Source organism: Populus nigra, chromosome 3 (assembly GCF_951802175.1).
Source record: "Populus nigra chromosome 3, ddPopNigr1.1, whole genome shotgun sequence".
Classification (NCBI taxonomy): Eukaryota; Viridiplantae; Streptophyta; class Magnoliopsida; order Malpighiales; family Salicaceae; genus Populus; species Populus nigra.
Genome location: NC_084854.1, coordinates 19,701,519 through 19,716,954, shown reverse-complemented (window position 1 = coordinate 19,716,954; position 15,436 = coordinate 19,701,519). Strand labels below are relative to the sequence as shown.

General features: G+C 34.5%; 1 protein-coding gene across 4 annotated transcripts; it reads left to right on the top strand.

Annotated features, from left to right (window-relative positions):
• Window positions 1-1,363: 1,363 nt before the first annotated feature.
• Window positions 1,364-14,012, top strand: LOC133689395 (uncharacterized). 4 transcript variants are annotated; one of them, XM_062109254.1, is made up of 19 exons: window positions 1,364-1,690; window positions 1,906-2,090; window positions 3,191-3,329; window positions 4,674-4,825; window positions 5,144-5,227; window positions 5,323-5,385; window positions 5,938-6,069; window positions 6,159-6,368; window positions 7,576-7,689; window positions 8,687-8,736; window positions 9,620-9,782; window positions 9,900-10,037; window positions 11,204-11,326; window positions 11,419-11,517; window positions 11,774-11,863; window positions 12,003-12,087; window positions 12,503-12,633; window positions 12,816-12,970; window positions 13,549-14,012. In XM_062109254.1, exons 2-18 carry the CDS (start codon window positions 1,962-1,964, stop codon window positions 12,957-12,959), a joined length of 2,046 nt encoding a protein of 681 aa, XP_061965238.1. In that variant the 5' UTR covers window positions 1,364-1,690; window positions 1,906-1,961; the 3' UTR covers window positions 12,960-12,970; window positions 13,549-14,012. The 4 variants fall into 4 exon arrangements, with proteins under 4 accessions (XP_061965238.1, XP_061965239.1, XP_061965240.1 ...); XM_062109255.1 differs by having other exon boundaries at window positions 13,544-14,012; XM_062109256.1 differs by lacking the exon at window positions 13,549-14,012 and having other exon boundaries at window positions 1,365-1,690; window positions 1,909-2,090; window positions 12,816-13,433.
• The last annotated feature ends 1,424 nt before the right edge of the window (window positions 14,013-15,436 follow it).

Genomic DNA, 15,436 nt, shown 5'->3' with positions numbered 1-15,436 from the left:
GATGTTTTTTTTTGTGTTTTTTATTGTTGATGTGGAAAAAGAACCATAAGCATATAAAATCTGATCGAAGTAAACTTTTACTATCTTCTAAGATAAGAACAAAGGGATGGTGGCTATTAGGAGAAAAGAAAAAAAAAAGGAAAACATGTCACAACATTAGTAATTCTCATACACTAATGTGGATGAAACCTAAGTTAAGAAAATATGTATAAATAACAACACAATTGGGCAACATGTAAAAAAGAAAAGAAAAGATGAAGAGTTTTAAAAAATCACAAGAATGTTGTTTCTATAATGAATGTATATCTTGTTTTTAGTTTTTTTACTAGATCATTGGTTTGCACGATGTTGCAGGTCAAATTAATTTTTTTAACATAAAAAAATCAAAGCGTTGCTAACATGCTTTCTAATAAAAAAAATTAATCATGAACTCAAAACATAATGCATGTTGGACAACATCTTTTTTAAATATTGATACAATCACATATTGGATGACATTTGTTTTTCAAATATGGAGATGATGATATATTGAATTGACCTGGATTAATCTATCAAATCTACAACCCATGTAATAAGACAATGATAGCCTTGTAGAAAATAAATCAAAATAAATTATAAAGATCAATTCATGATTAACCCAATGTTGAAGGATATAATTGAAAAAAATATTAAATTAAAAAATGACAAAAAAATATTCAAATCAACCTGTGTTAACTTGCTAAACCCACAGTTCAGATCATGTGATTAGGATAATATCATAGAAAACAAATAAAAAAAATCACAAAACTCAATTTCTAACTAATCCAATATTAAAAAATAGAGTTGAAAAATAAGATCAAATAAAAAAAAATACCAATTCAAGTTAACCAGGGCTAACTTCATAAAAATTAAAAAAATAAATTATTAAACTCCATTTCTAATATTTTCAATGCTAAACGTTGAAATTAAAAAATAAAATCATAAGACCACAATAACTCTATACAAAATAAATTAAGAAAAATTATAAAATATAATTTTTAAAATAACATAATATTAAAGAATGAAAATAAAATAAATTAAATTAAATTAAAAAATTATATTGTTAAAGGGTAAAATTAAAAAAGAAAAAAATCTAAATAACAAAAAAACACTATTTCATGAGTGTGGCAATCCTTTCATTTGTTAATTAATATTAATAATTGTTAATATATAACTTTTGTGTTTTTCCATTGAAGCACGGCTGAATAATAAAATAATCCCAGTATTTTTCTATTTATTTATCCCCTTTAATACTTTAGCTCCGATTCGTGAATTTCGTCTCCTCTCTCACTCGTGATGTCTCTCTCGACATGGGTTTGATAATTAAATAAAAAAAAAGAGAGAGAAAACAATTTCGTCTCCTCTCTCTCTCTCTCTCTCTCTCTCTCTCTCGTGATCTCTCTCTCGACATGGGTTTGATAATTAAATAAAAAAAAGAGAGAACAAAACAAACACATCTTCACTTCGCCCTGTCTCTCTCTAAGCCAACAAACCCCACCCCTCTCTTTCTCTCTAGGGTTTCGAACCCGAAAAAGATTTCAAGCAGAAACGTACGCATACAACTCCTGCTCCATAATTCTAGGGTTTTGACCGGCCGAGACTCTGTGCCACACCTACTTAACCTGCACTGTCTAGTCCTTTAGACCCTGATTTCCTCGATTTCTTGATAATGGTGAGGTTCTGAACTCTTCTTCACTTCTCGCTTTCTACAAATCCTTTCCACTCTCTGATTTTATTATTTAGGGTGCAATCAGTTGGTTTAGAAAAAAAAATTATAATTACTCAAAAGGAGTTAGGTACTTTTGTTTTATTAGATTTTAGGTCAACCTCAAAACTTGATACTTAGTTTAATTGGTGATTAAATATGTTAATTTGGTTTTGCAACAGTAGGTGCTGCTGTTATAAGAAGAGAATTTGATATTTTTCATGCTGGTAAATGTTGAATGGTTGTTACCATGGATTTAAATGTGTCGCCGGTACCTGAAGGCGACGAAGATAATTCTGAAGGGCACGTAGAAGAATACAGTGCTGCTGGTGAACGGTCAGAGTCTGCTGTCGAAACTGCCCGCAGGGTATTTCTAAATTCTATTCTTGCTTTCTGTTTCCAGTATTTTGCATTAGAAGAATCGACTTTTGTTCCAAATTATGGCGTTACTTTGGTGAATGATAATAATCAGGAAAGATTTTATCAGAGCTTTGCTATTCTGGAAGAATGAAATATATTGCTGTGGTGTTTGTATCTGGTTTTTTTACATGATGGCTCCTTTTATGACTCCTAAGTGGTTTGGTTATATGTAAAGAATCATTCAGTAATCTGAACAGTCATTCCAACCTTGTGGCTGCTATATTTTATCAGGAAACAGGATTTGAACTTTGAAGTTGCCGTCGCCGCATGGAACTTTGGCATTGGGCCCCAATTTGTTATATTATAGCAACTGGATTAAGTATTTTGATTGAATCTGGAGATCATTTTAAGATTTTATGAAGTTATAAATCATATTTTTGTTGTTTTCTCTGGTGATTGGCACTTTAATACTGGGAATGGGTTTGTGCCGTAGGATGCATTACTTTTCTGCTTCAGTTGTTGTAAGTCTTTAACAGTTGCAGGAACTTGAGGATGAGGATCTTATAATGTAATCAATTTATCACTTTTTCCTGGTTAATATACAAATGCAATTATGCAAGCACATTAGGAACAAAGGTGTGGAAATTTAGCTTCATTATGGATATAATGGCTGTTTAATCTTAAAGCTTGGCAGATGGAGAGAAGAGTGTAAAGCTAGTAAACTTAACAATTAAAGACTTGTTTGTGATCATCGAGTCCCAAAGGAAAATAATGACTATTCTGTAGCTATAGAGTGCACACAAAACTTCCCTTCAACTAACATGTTGTCATTACTATCTTTAGTGCTGTGAAATGGAATGCCTTGAAGTTTTTGAATACTGAAGCATAGGCACTCTCTATTTGATTGGGGTTAAATGTTTTGAGTACCAACATATTTTGTGGACTTGTGTGTAAGATGACATTTTGTTTCCCTCCCTTGCTCATTCCCACATCTGGGTTCTCTTTTTTCCTTTTATGTTTTTTTGATGATTAATATAATGGCATTGGGGCATTTGTTTGTCTTCCATTTATATGCATGATTGTTGATCTTATGTTCATCTTGATTAGGAACGTGAAGAAAGACGTAAGCGTTTGAGAAATGAATGCTCGGATGACAGACCTGTACATGTGTCTCGGCAACCAGTGCACGATCAATTCTTTCCATCTAAACACTATAAATCATATGATAAAAGCAAACTTCCTCCTGGTAAGTTTCTTGTCTAATTGCTCCATGCAGAAATGGTTTATGTGGCTTGCATTATGATGGTTTTAAATGGTGTTTACTGAAACCATTGTTCTATGGAATTAGTTATCTATTAGAGGTGTATGATACTGCCTCACTACATTTCTGAATATCAATCTATTGTTGGATTGTTTGATGGTTAAATTCGTAACCTGGTGGATCTGGCTTGCTACTGAAAATGAAAAAAGGGCTATGAAACAATTGTCATTTTTCTTTTGATATTTATAAGCAGTGGGGTATTTGTGGGTACCTTTAGGCCACCACAACTATTCCTCCATTGTTTGGGATTGGCCGCAGGATGGGAGTCTCAGAGATCTTAATCATTAGCTCTTCACCAATTTTGATTTCCAAAATGCTTAGCAAGAAGGTGGTTTACATGCAACATTTGTAAGATTGCTCTTTAGTTACATGGTTGTTTAGAATCTTAGATGTTAGGCATATTATTTACTTAGGAGTTTGGCTTTATTTCCTATCACAGTAGTATTAATTCAAGAATTCATTTTTTTCCTATTCAGTATTGGTTGCTTCGATTTTCCTCTTCAGGAATTCTTATTTCTATTTGGTTTAGTTTTGGCATCCATATAAGAGCACATCCTATGTTTAAACGGAACTTATTTAGTGATTGACAATTAGCTGTTGACTATTGAAAGAACTTGACATTTTCTTCCTGCTCCTCTGTTTTATCACTTACATTTCTTTCCGTATCTCCTCCCTTACCTTCTATTCCCATCCTACATTACCAAGGTAATAACAAGACTGTGCTGTGCTTTTTTTTTTATTACTACTACAGACATTGATTTCTCAAAACTCGAAATTAATGAATTAAGTGTACTGGAGATGATTATGCTTATGAGCTATTCCCTGGAAGTCAGTCATAGTTTTGTCTTATATTACTGCGGTAATTCCCTTGGCTGAGGACCCTTTGTTAATAAAACATAGTTTTAGCCACAAATATTAGAAAACTAGTTGTCATCTTGTATTGTTGATACTAGTGAATGGTTCTGCTGATGGGTATTTGGCATGGTAGTATTCCTCATTGCAAAGCTGCAGTAGGGGAGGATTGGATATTGTCTTTGTTAGCTTAAGAACTCAGAGAAGGGGGGAAAAGAGAGTAAAAAGATATTATTGAATGGTTCTCTGAGCTGTGGTCTTCTTCCTTTATCCTTTTAACCCTTCACTATATCTCTAAGCATTTGATTAGTCTATGTTTCTGCAGTTTTTCATATGCTTTCCTTAGTTTAAGGACACTGTTTGTTTCATCTTAGGTATCATTACTTTCATTCAATAATTTGCTATCCATAACTGCAGGCTGGTTGGACTGTCCTGCGTTTGGCCAGGAAATAAATTGTATCGTTCCTTCTAAGGTTCCACTCGGTGAAGCTTACAATGACTGCATTCCTCCTGGTAAAAGATACTCCTTTAAACAAGTCATTCATCAACAAAGAGTTTTAGGAAGGAAAGTAAGTACTTTGAACTTAAAAGTCATTTTTACCTCCTTTGCTTCCTAGTAAATCTCTTCTACTACCAGTGAGAAAACTAGTCATGACCACACAATTAATTTCTCAATAACCTGGCATTTTCTGAATCATCTGTATCATCTATCTATAGAGCCAACTTAGAGGAAATGTTCCACAATTTAGCAGGGTTATGTTGCTACACAATTAAGGTTGCAATATTTGTAATTTGCTACCATAAGGAGTAATGAAGAATAAATTCTTCTCTGCAGGAAAAAAGAATATTATCTTGAATAATTCTAAGTTTATCCACTGATTTTTCAGCTTGGTCTGGTGATTGATTTGACAAATACTACTCGCTACTATTCAACAGTAGATTTGAAGAAAGAAGGTATCAAGCATGTCAAGGTGAATTGGCAATGACAATATTAATTTTCTCCAGTCTCCAATTTTATTGTAGAGTTGCTCACCTGATTATCAACTTCTTTTCTTTGATTTTCCAGATATATTGCAAGGGGCGTGATGCTGTACCAGAGAATACAGCTGTAAATACCTTTGTTTATGAGGTATGCTTCTTTTACAATACCTTCTCAGGTTTTTTCATGTTTTTTCCTCCCCCGGACCTTCTTGTAGCATATATGTATTTTCCCAAATTTTGTGTGCTGCACAGGCCATTAGCTTGGTTTCATGGTAGTTTTTAAGGTTTTATGTCTCTTTTATGCTATTAAGCTATCACTGCTTTGAACCTCTAGTTGTAGTAAACAATGCCAGGATAGAGCATCATATGCGAACCGAGAATCTCATATGTGAGCACAAGTTTGCTTTTGAACATGCCATGTGCATGTGTGTGCTTGCATGCCTATGCCTCATATGTCCATATGTGCACATGTTGCAAGCAATGGTTGCTTGTGATTCTTTCTTGTCACCAAGTCAAACCATCACCCTCTCCCTCCCTTCCCAACCAAACAGAATCAACAATACCCCAGTGAACTGGGGTATTTAGTGATCCATGTGAAGGCAGCATATCCTTATCTGAGGAACCATTCATACCTAAACACACAATGTTGAATGAGTGTAATATTGTACTCAACAGTCCTGCATGTGCATCATTTTTTCAGGTCATGCAATTCCTCTTGCGTCAGAAACATACAAAGAAGTATATTCTTGTTCATTGTACACATGGGCATAATCGTACAGGATATATGATAGCTCATTATTTAATGCGTTCACAACCAATGTCTGTCACTCAGGTAAGTTTCCAATGTCTCCTTTCACGTGTATCTCAGTTGGTTTTATTCTACAAGTCATTGTTTTTAAATTTCTTTTGCTAATTGCGCAGGCAATAGACATATTTGCTGAAGCACGTCCTCCAGGAATATACAAGCCAGATTATATTGATGCCTTGTACTCATTCTATCATGAAAGAAAGCCAATAACGGTTGTTTGCCCACCAACTCCAGAGTGGAAGAGGTCTTCTGAATTTGATCTCAATGGTGAGGCAGTGCCTGATGATGATGATGATGATGGAGGTTCAGCTACTAGCGTACATGTATGCAAATTCTTTGATGTAACATCTAGTTGTCATATTTTTCTGTGGTGGCATGATATAAACTGGTGTTGTTGTGGAGAGTTGTTTTGCGTGTATGTTGCTGTTTCTTCCTGAGAACTGATTTTGGAACTATTGCCTTCAGCATTAGGAGAACTATTATTATTTAGGCCCACAAAGAAAAATGCGGCAGCAGACATAGTGACAGATGTATTGTTGGTAATTGCTCAATTGTACTTGACTACATGTCAGTTTCAAACTCTCATTTGGAGTTGGTTCTCATTTGGAGTTGGTAACAAGTCAGGGAAAAAAAGGGCCTTAGTTATAGCGACTCTGAGTATCCTAATATGTGAAATTGATTCCAAAGCCTCTGTGTTGTGGAATATTTTTTTTTGCTTTGCTTTGAGTTTTACTAGCATTTAAGAGTTAAATGACATGTCTTAGGTTTCAAGTCGCATGGGGATGTTTTTCTTTACTTCATGTATTTTAAGGGAGGATAGCTTTTATGCCTGCCCGAAGGACTCTTGAATCTAGTGAACATTTTAAAATGAGGTGCTTTTATAGTTAGAAGGTTCTAGTTTGATGGGGTTTTTTTTTACATCAATAACATAATGGGTGTCTGATGATAGGCGAGTACATGTTATTCTTTATCGCATGCTTAAAGTTAAGAAATGGCAATGCTACATGTTATTGAACTATTTCCCATAATTTTTCCATGTGGTTTTTTGTATGTTCTGGATCTATATAGTAAGGATGATCAAAAAATTTTAAAAGAGTTCTTTTTTATTCATTTTTTTTTTCTTAAGAAAGCTCAGTTATTCCGTTTAGGAAGCTGTGAAGTGGATGTTCTTGCTCTATACTAACTTCATACTGGCAAGAAAATGTTTGGAGGTTGCAGGCATTAGAGACCGATGCTGAGTTTAGGTTGAAAGCTTTGTTGTTAATTATTTTTAGTTTTCTGTTGGTGTTATTCTTCCTTTAGAAGTCAAACATAAATGTTTCCAGCTGTAAAATGTGATCTAGATAATTTTTGAAATGAAATATGTGGTGGTAGTTTATTGCTATAATAAGTTGACAAGGGATTCATGTCTTTTTCTTTTTCTTTTGCTTCATGAATTCAGAAGTAATGCCTCTCATTTAGCTTAAATTTCCGTAGAAAATTGCAGTGTCCTGTTTGTTTAGATTTTGCACATGCCATTTGTCATTTCAGGGCAATCATGAGATGGCTGTCATAATGACAAATGACGATGTTCTGGGGGATGAAATACCTAATGACCAGCTGGATGCACTGCGGCAGTTTTGCTACCAAGCACTTAAGTTGAATGTAATATTTCTTTGCCTCTGTTCAAGCTTTGTTGTATGCTGCTGCTCGTTTATTTGTGATATCTTAGATTTGGTGTGGCACCCATGTTGTTTAACTCCTCCAGTTACATGTATGCACAAATGTATTGTCTTGATCATGACGTCCCAGAATTCATACGACATTTTGTTTCTCGATTTTTTTCTTTGTTCCAAACCATTCTTTAAATTCAAACTCTTTGTTCTTTGTTTTTTTTTCTTGATTGAGTTTCTTTATTCAATATTGAATTTAATTTACAGTTACGAATGAAACATAAGGGCTTTTATTGGAATCCCTATCCAGATTCTCAGTAATAGGTGTGCGGATTAGATATATCTTCACATATAACTATCCTAACATTACATTTATGCATTCCTTTCTTTCTTTAACATAAGCCAACCATTTGTATCTTGGATTCAGTCAGATTTTAAAATCATTTTTAGAAACATCTATAAAGGAAAGCTGACTTATAACGATTACATGTATTACATATACCTAGTTTGATCCCACACTTCTAAAGAAACCATTTTCTCCTGAATCTCAGGTTTTGTAAACCTTATCTTTTTTTTAACAAAAAAATTAGCATTATCCCAAATGGATACAATCAGTCAAAATGGGTGAATTCCGTAGTCGAAATTATTGCATAGAAATATAAGTCTTTGGTTCTTCTAAGTTCATGTAATTTATTCTTTATCAATATTTTCATTTGGTCATCTTTGAATTGAATAAAACTGACTGAAATGGGATTCGCTCTATTTTAGTTTTCTTTGTTTCACATCCTGCACTTCCTAGGTTTTATGTACAAATGCCATTAATTGTCTTTTAATGTTCACATAAAAAAGGTTCAAAATTTGATTTTGGAATGTGTCCAGATCACAAGTGAAAAAATATGTTGTTCATAGCTTTTTAATTGTTAAAATCCTGAACTTGAAATGTCTTCATTCAGACTTTAGTTTGTAGTGACTTTTTTCTTAAATTTCAGGGAAGAGGAAATTCACAATTCCCAGGATCACACCCTGTTTCTCTCAGCAGGTTAAACTGCATTTTCTTCAATCATTGTTATTTTGTGTTGTTTGTTATGCTTTGCTATATGTATTACGTAGAGGTGCTTCAGTTTGTTAAGTTAGGATCTCTACGACTTGGAATAAAGGTGCCTCAAATTGCTAGCTCTTAAGCTATGATTTAGATGTGCAAGGATATATATATAAAACCCTAATATCTATGCCTATGGTTTAGGTTAAAAACTTGAAACCATCAAATATGATAATTTTCCATGGTAGCTATAAATCTTATAGTAATGAAGAAGCGAAGCTAGAATGTTGTAGAGCAATTGAAGTCCTGGCATTACGATCAACAACTGAATAGGTTGCTCTCACTTGTATGTATTACAACAAGAATAATATTTAGGGGAAATAGATAATGAATGATCATTCATAACTCGGTTCACTTCATATATAAGATATATTTTTGTTTGCTTCCACTTTGGAGTGGCTTGAATATGTATCTATCATGGTGGAAAAATGTCTAAAGATACTGATGCTATATGATATCTGACCTTTTCTTTCAAGGGGGTGGGCAGTGGGAACTGCAAAAGTGGGCCGTGTAGACCTTTCCATGTGCTTAACTCAAAATGGCTGTTTATGTTGTGGTTGCGACAAGGAAATTTGTGTTTTTTTGGCTTTACCATGAATGCAGTGAAGCCTGAATTTTACAGCAGACTGATATTGAATTCAACAAATTTTTTTAATCTTTTTTGCCCTTTTCAAATTAGGAATTAATAGACATGGTTTTGTTCACCGGTCATTATAGTTTATTCCAATTCAGCTACAGTGCTCCTTGAGCTTATGGGCTGTTTAATCAATTTTCTTCTCAGTATCACTTCATAAGAATGGGATTTCAAATTTGTGGCATGCAGGGACAACTTACAGCTGTTAAGGCAGCGTTATTATTATGCAACATGGAAGGCTGATGGAACAAGATACATGATGTTAATTACAGTGGATGGGTGCTTTTTGATAGATAGGAATTTTAAATTCCGAAGGGTACAGATGAGATTTCCCTGTAGATACACCAATGAAGTATGTAACTATGCATTTCTTCTTCTAGGATGGTTTCTCGCTTCAAGACTCATCATTATAGTTGGCATCTTGTTCGGATGATCTTTGACATGACTCCTTGTGTCTTTTTTTGTTAAGGGTCCAGCTGATAAGATGCACCACTTTACATTACTTGATGGGGAGATGATTATTGATACTATGCCGGACTCACAGAAGCAGGAGAGAAGATACCTTATCTATGATATGATGGCAGTCAACCAAGTGTCTGTCATAGAGGTTAGATTTACAATGATATTTATGGAAATTAACATTATTTCTGCAGACAAAGTCATTTATTGTTTTGTTTTCATTCTTCCCTAAAGCAATGCACCATCACAGGCTTTTTGTGAGAGCTATTTATTTCTGTATTTTAAGTCAAGTGCTGGGAGCAATATTTGGTCATCTAACGAGGGCTAAAATCAATCTTTGATCTAGTGGTGAACTACATGAAAAATGGTGTAATTTGTGGGGGCAGTGGGGAATGTGGACTAATCTCCCCACTTTGGATCTGCCCCTGGTGGTGCAACCCTGATTGATATTGTGCAATCATGAAGTGCATTCATGTGCCGTTGGCAGAAATGCTTAATTATTTATACCTTTCTGTGGCAACCTTTTGTCAGTTCATTCTTGAACATCATCCCCATCTTTGGCTTACTTTTGGGGATGCACTGATATTTTTAGATCCAATATGGTATAAAGATATAGGTTTACTTGCCTGAAATTTAGGGATGATTTGAAGGGGAGAGGATTTTTCTATTTGTGTATTTTAACATTAAAATCAGCACAAAGCAGGGCTACATGAGGCTTTTGTTCAAAGCTGGCTGATGGAAATGGTTCTCACCCTGTTGCAGCTTTGTAATAAGCTTCATTTTGTTTGGAATGGCTTAAAAAAATAAATGCATACTTTTTTTTATCCTATCTAGACTAATTGGGTCGGATCTCTCGAGTGCTGATGCTAATCATTTGCTACAAGTGTAACAAGTGATAGGAAGCAGGTTAATTAACTACGTGGGCCCCTACCAAACAACACGAAGAATAACTGGGAATTTGGAGAAAGCTGTTTGTATGCTAGTCCTTTGATAACTTTTTTTAATTGATCAGCAAATGTTTGGCAATTAATTTTGTTTGCCAGGAGTAAAAAGGAGGAGCAAATCATACTCAAATGGCCTTTTCTGTTTTTATTTGGAATGATCTCTTCTGAATTATGTTTTACTGATTTTCAGCTATATATTTTGGAGTATTTTGAGTAATTAGAATCATACATTTAGATGAATATGCTGTGCCTGTTTCAGGAATACATACCACAGTATACTGTATACCAGCAATCTAATTAAATGCTTTTCCCCTAATGTTCTTCATTCCATCTACTAATTATGAGCTTCGTTGATCCATAATTTCTGCAGCGGCCCTTTCATGAACGATGGAAGATGCTTGAAAAAGAAGTGATTGAGCCCCGAAATACTGAACGCCAAAATATTTACCAGAGTCGAAATCCAAATTATAGATATGACCTGGAACCCTTCAGGGTATGAGAAGAAGATTTATTGAATTTGCAATATATGATGCTTTTCCTCTTTTATCTTATTACCTAATGATGTGTTTTTGAATTGTTTACCAGGTGAGAAGAAAGGATTTCTGGCTGCTTTCTACTGTTACCAAGGTCCTAAAGGAATTTATTCCAAGGCTTTCACATGATGCAGATGGTCTTATTTTTCAGGTGATTAGGATTGCTTGTGAACTTTTTGCACAACCCATCCACTGGAGATTTTCGTTCTAAAATATTTTTAGAATTTTGATCCAATATTGAAGCTCGTGGTCAATGATCTAACAAATATCATGTACAATCACCACCTGAAAATTGTGAACATTACACCTCTTACATATCATACAGGGAAAGACTTGTCATGTCATATGCTTTTATAGTGTAATTATTCTGGTGTGAACAAGAGATTACTCATGATATTGTGTGCCAGGGTTGGGATGATCCCTATGTTACTCGCACTCATGAAGGCCTTCTGAAGTGGAAATATCCTGAAATGAACTCAGTTGACTTTCTATTTGAGGTGTGTCTGTCAACCTCACCACCAACCTAGCTGTTTATCTTTGATGTTTTGGTGCTTTTCCATCTTCATCCCTTTGCCTTATTGACTGGAAATTCTCATTTAATGTTTTCATCCTGATGTGAAAATACATGTGTTGCAGGTTGATGATGATGATCGTCAGTTGCTTTATCTGCACGAGCGAGGGAAAAAGAAACTGATGGAAGGCCACCGAGTTTCCTTCAAAGGTTGGTGTGATTTTTCATGCCTCCAAACTTTCTTTTGATGTCATGTGTTTCATTCTACTATCAAAAATCATGAATATATGCAACCCTTGCATTAATACTGAAAACACTGGGATTTCAATTGCTAACCTAATTCAGCTGTTGCTAATCATATACTTGGTCTTATGTTTTTGGATAGTGGTAGTTTGCCATTCAGATTGGTAGTTACTGTATCTCTTGTTAATGCAAGCAATTTGTATTGGTGTCCGTTGCTTTGAGCTGAAATCCATTTTTCACATATTCTTGTATCTCTTCCTCTGTGCATGTTCCTGGCTCGCTATATGTTTCTACTTTTTCTTCTTTTCTTTTTTCTTGGTTTTTTCTACTGGCTTTCCATTTTTTGTTTTCATTCTTGATCTCAAGACTTAAAAACATGCAGATGCTCTAGATCCCTCTTCATACTCTGGGAAGATAGTTGAGTGTTCTTGGGATTCAGAGGAACGTGTGTGGGTCTGTATGCGGATCCGGACTGATAAATCAACACCAAATGATTTCAACACCTACAAGAAGGTCTGTTCTATCACCTTTATATGCGATCATGTCTGTATGTATAAATCAATTCTTATTTATGTATGTCTCATGTATTTGCCATGCTTTAACCTATATGCTAATATCATATCAATTTCACACTGATGCATTTGATGAATTCCTCAAGTGGACTAAATGAAGCTTCTTTCTGATGCACAACATAGGTGATGCGAAGCATCAATGACAATATAACAGAGGATGTGTTGTTGAATGAGATTTATGAGATCATTTGCCTGCCCATGTATGCTGATAGGATCAGGATTGAGAGTAAAGCTCAGCAGCATGCAAATGCAGCACGTCGTAAGTGATGGACAGAATGGTGAGTAGGCACTATGCTTAAAGTTGCTAGCAGAAGTAGAAGAACCCAATACTGGACCTTTGATGCTTGCTTGCTCTAGGTCTTTGCTGGTTTTACCTGGTTGAGTTTGGGTATGTACTGGAGCTTATCAACTAGAGGGTCACTGTGATGTTATGTAATTAGCTGTAGCTCTAATGGTAACCACCTAGTGGGTGCTGTGCTGGTGAGTTATATGATGCACTTAGTGCACTAGAATAGTTTTCAGCATCAGACCCAAATTATGTCTGTCATAGTTGCCCAGATCAGGAGAATTAGGATAATAGGATCTCCGTGTATATTCTTCTTTTTTTTTTTCTTTTTATGTAGTGATTAATAAGTTTTAAAAAGGTAGTCATTTTTTATTAGTAGAAACAAGTTCCCGGACATGGTTTTCACCTCTTCTCTTGATGTGAATATGTTTTGGAATGTGGCGATGGTTCTCTCACTTGTGCTATTTACCCCTTCATTTTGCTCTTTCCGAGCCTGAATGGTTGGCCGCAGTTATTCCTTTGTGTTTTTGGTAGGGCAGCTGATGTCGCTTTGTGTTTTTGGTAGGGCAGCTGATGTCGCTGTGCTAAAACAAGACATGACAAGCAGCTGCTACTCATGACACTACCATATTGGGTCATGAGGAAGATGGGCTGTCTTTCTGCCTCGCTCTCATCCCCGACCGTATGCCTTCATTCGAACCACAAATTTGATGGGGCCATTCAGGTGATCAATGTTGGGAGGAGGATTTGGGAGATCTTGGTTTTTGGACGCCGTGATTGGGAGGGCAAACAAAAGATCGGTTAGACAAGGGAGCAGGATATATAGGAAATCAAAACTCAAACCACCTTTTACATATTCTAGTTAGAAAAGAGGGGTGGAAAGAAGGGATAATATTAGAATTGAAAATTTTAGAGAAAACTCGCTAAAATTCACGTTTTTTTTAATATTTTATTTTCGGCTGACACTTTAACCGATTAAAATAAGTCGGATTGAAAAAGGAATTGCTTGAATGGGAAGACGCATGGATTTTCATCACCCTTATTCGGCTATATGTTGTACGCTCACGTGGCCAGTTGAGATGTGTCTTATATGCAGGGTTGTCTCCTCCAACTGGGGACTGATTCATAAACAGTTTGGATTACTGTGTTATTGATTAATTTAATAACAATAATTTCAACATAAAACCTAACTTCGGTTAAATTTTAGATTCTATCTAATCAGGATGAATTTAACAACTATGCTTATATGCCACTTTGTTCATCCTAGAATCTTTCAAGTGATATGAAATTTTCACAAACAAGAAATTTCCTTTAATTTTGTTAGAGATATACAAACCAAAATGATTGTAAAGTTGCAATCTCTTGATGTTATTGAAAATTTTGAAGAAAATCATTTTTACAGCGAAAATATCAACAATTTAGTTTTATCCTAGTTAAGTGCCGAGTTACATTGCAGATAAGATTTCAAGTTAATTTCTAAACCAAAAAAATAAGATATAGGTGCTGTGAGCATGTTTTTAATACCATAAGATTTTTTTAATTGAAAATTGTAAAGTTGATGTTTGCGTTTAGTAAAATAAATTGAAAAATATATCATACCAATAAATCATAAAAAAAAGAGTTGCTAATGCTAATTATATATATAAAAAAAAAGAGCTTAATGATGTATTGTGCTATGTAAGACGAAACATTGTGGATTCAAACATTATTTTTTTTTATATTAGCACATCAAAACGATTCAAAACATACAAATCATATTAAATTTTAGCAAAAAAAATTGAATTTTTTGGGAACGCGGTGAACACTGGATAAGTATTGAACACTTTTTTTCTTGCAAACACCAGGGACTGAATTGCAAGGGAAGGGGAGAAATTCAATCCTTTTTTTTTTTTTTTTTCAAGTTGATCCTTTTATATTGATTTTTTATTATTATTATTAGAATTGATAGTTTTTCTTTTTTTTTTCAGTTGCCTATACATAGGGATCCCATGATATGATGGAAAAATTCTAACATGTGTTTGATACTTTGATGCTCAATTTTGCAAAATACAATTTAATTTTATTAATTTAAAAAAACTAAGGCTTGAGGATTCAATTTGACACCAAAACAATTCCACATACTAAAAAGAATAGGTGTGACAAATTTTTCGGTGTGTGCAACGCACACGCTAATATGTGTGAAACTATTATACTCTAGCGGCATGTGCAACTTTGTCTAGTTGGAAATTGTGCACCAATCTTTTTAATTGTCTGACGTGGGTTGGTGATTGATTGGTCGCGAGACTCTAACAATCTTTTATTTCTTCTTCTTCTTATTTTATCTTTCCTTTGATTAGGATTCATGTTGGTTATAAAAATAAAAGGTGTCCGATCATTTTTTTTTTGCATCAAATTTTATACCTTTTTTTTTATTACTATTTATTTTGTTTTGAATCTTTTTTGAATTGATTTTTGTTTT

Coding starts and splice junctions, on each gene's coding strand:
- LOC133689395 (XM_062109254.1), top strand. CDS start 1,962: ATGGTTGTTACCATGGATTTAAATGTGTCGCCGGTACCTGAAGGCGAC. Junction 2,091..3,190: donor CTGTCGAAACTGCCCGCAGG/GTATTTCTAAAT, acceptor CATCTTGATTAG/GAACGTGAAGAAAGACGTAA. Junction 11,864..12,002: donor CAGTTGACTTTCTATTTGAG/GTGTGTCTGTCA, acceptor CATGTGTTGCAG/GTTGATGATGATGATCGTCA.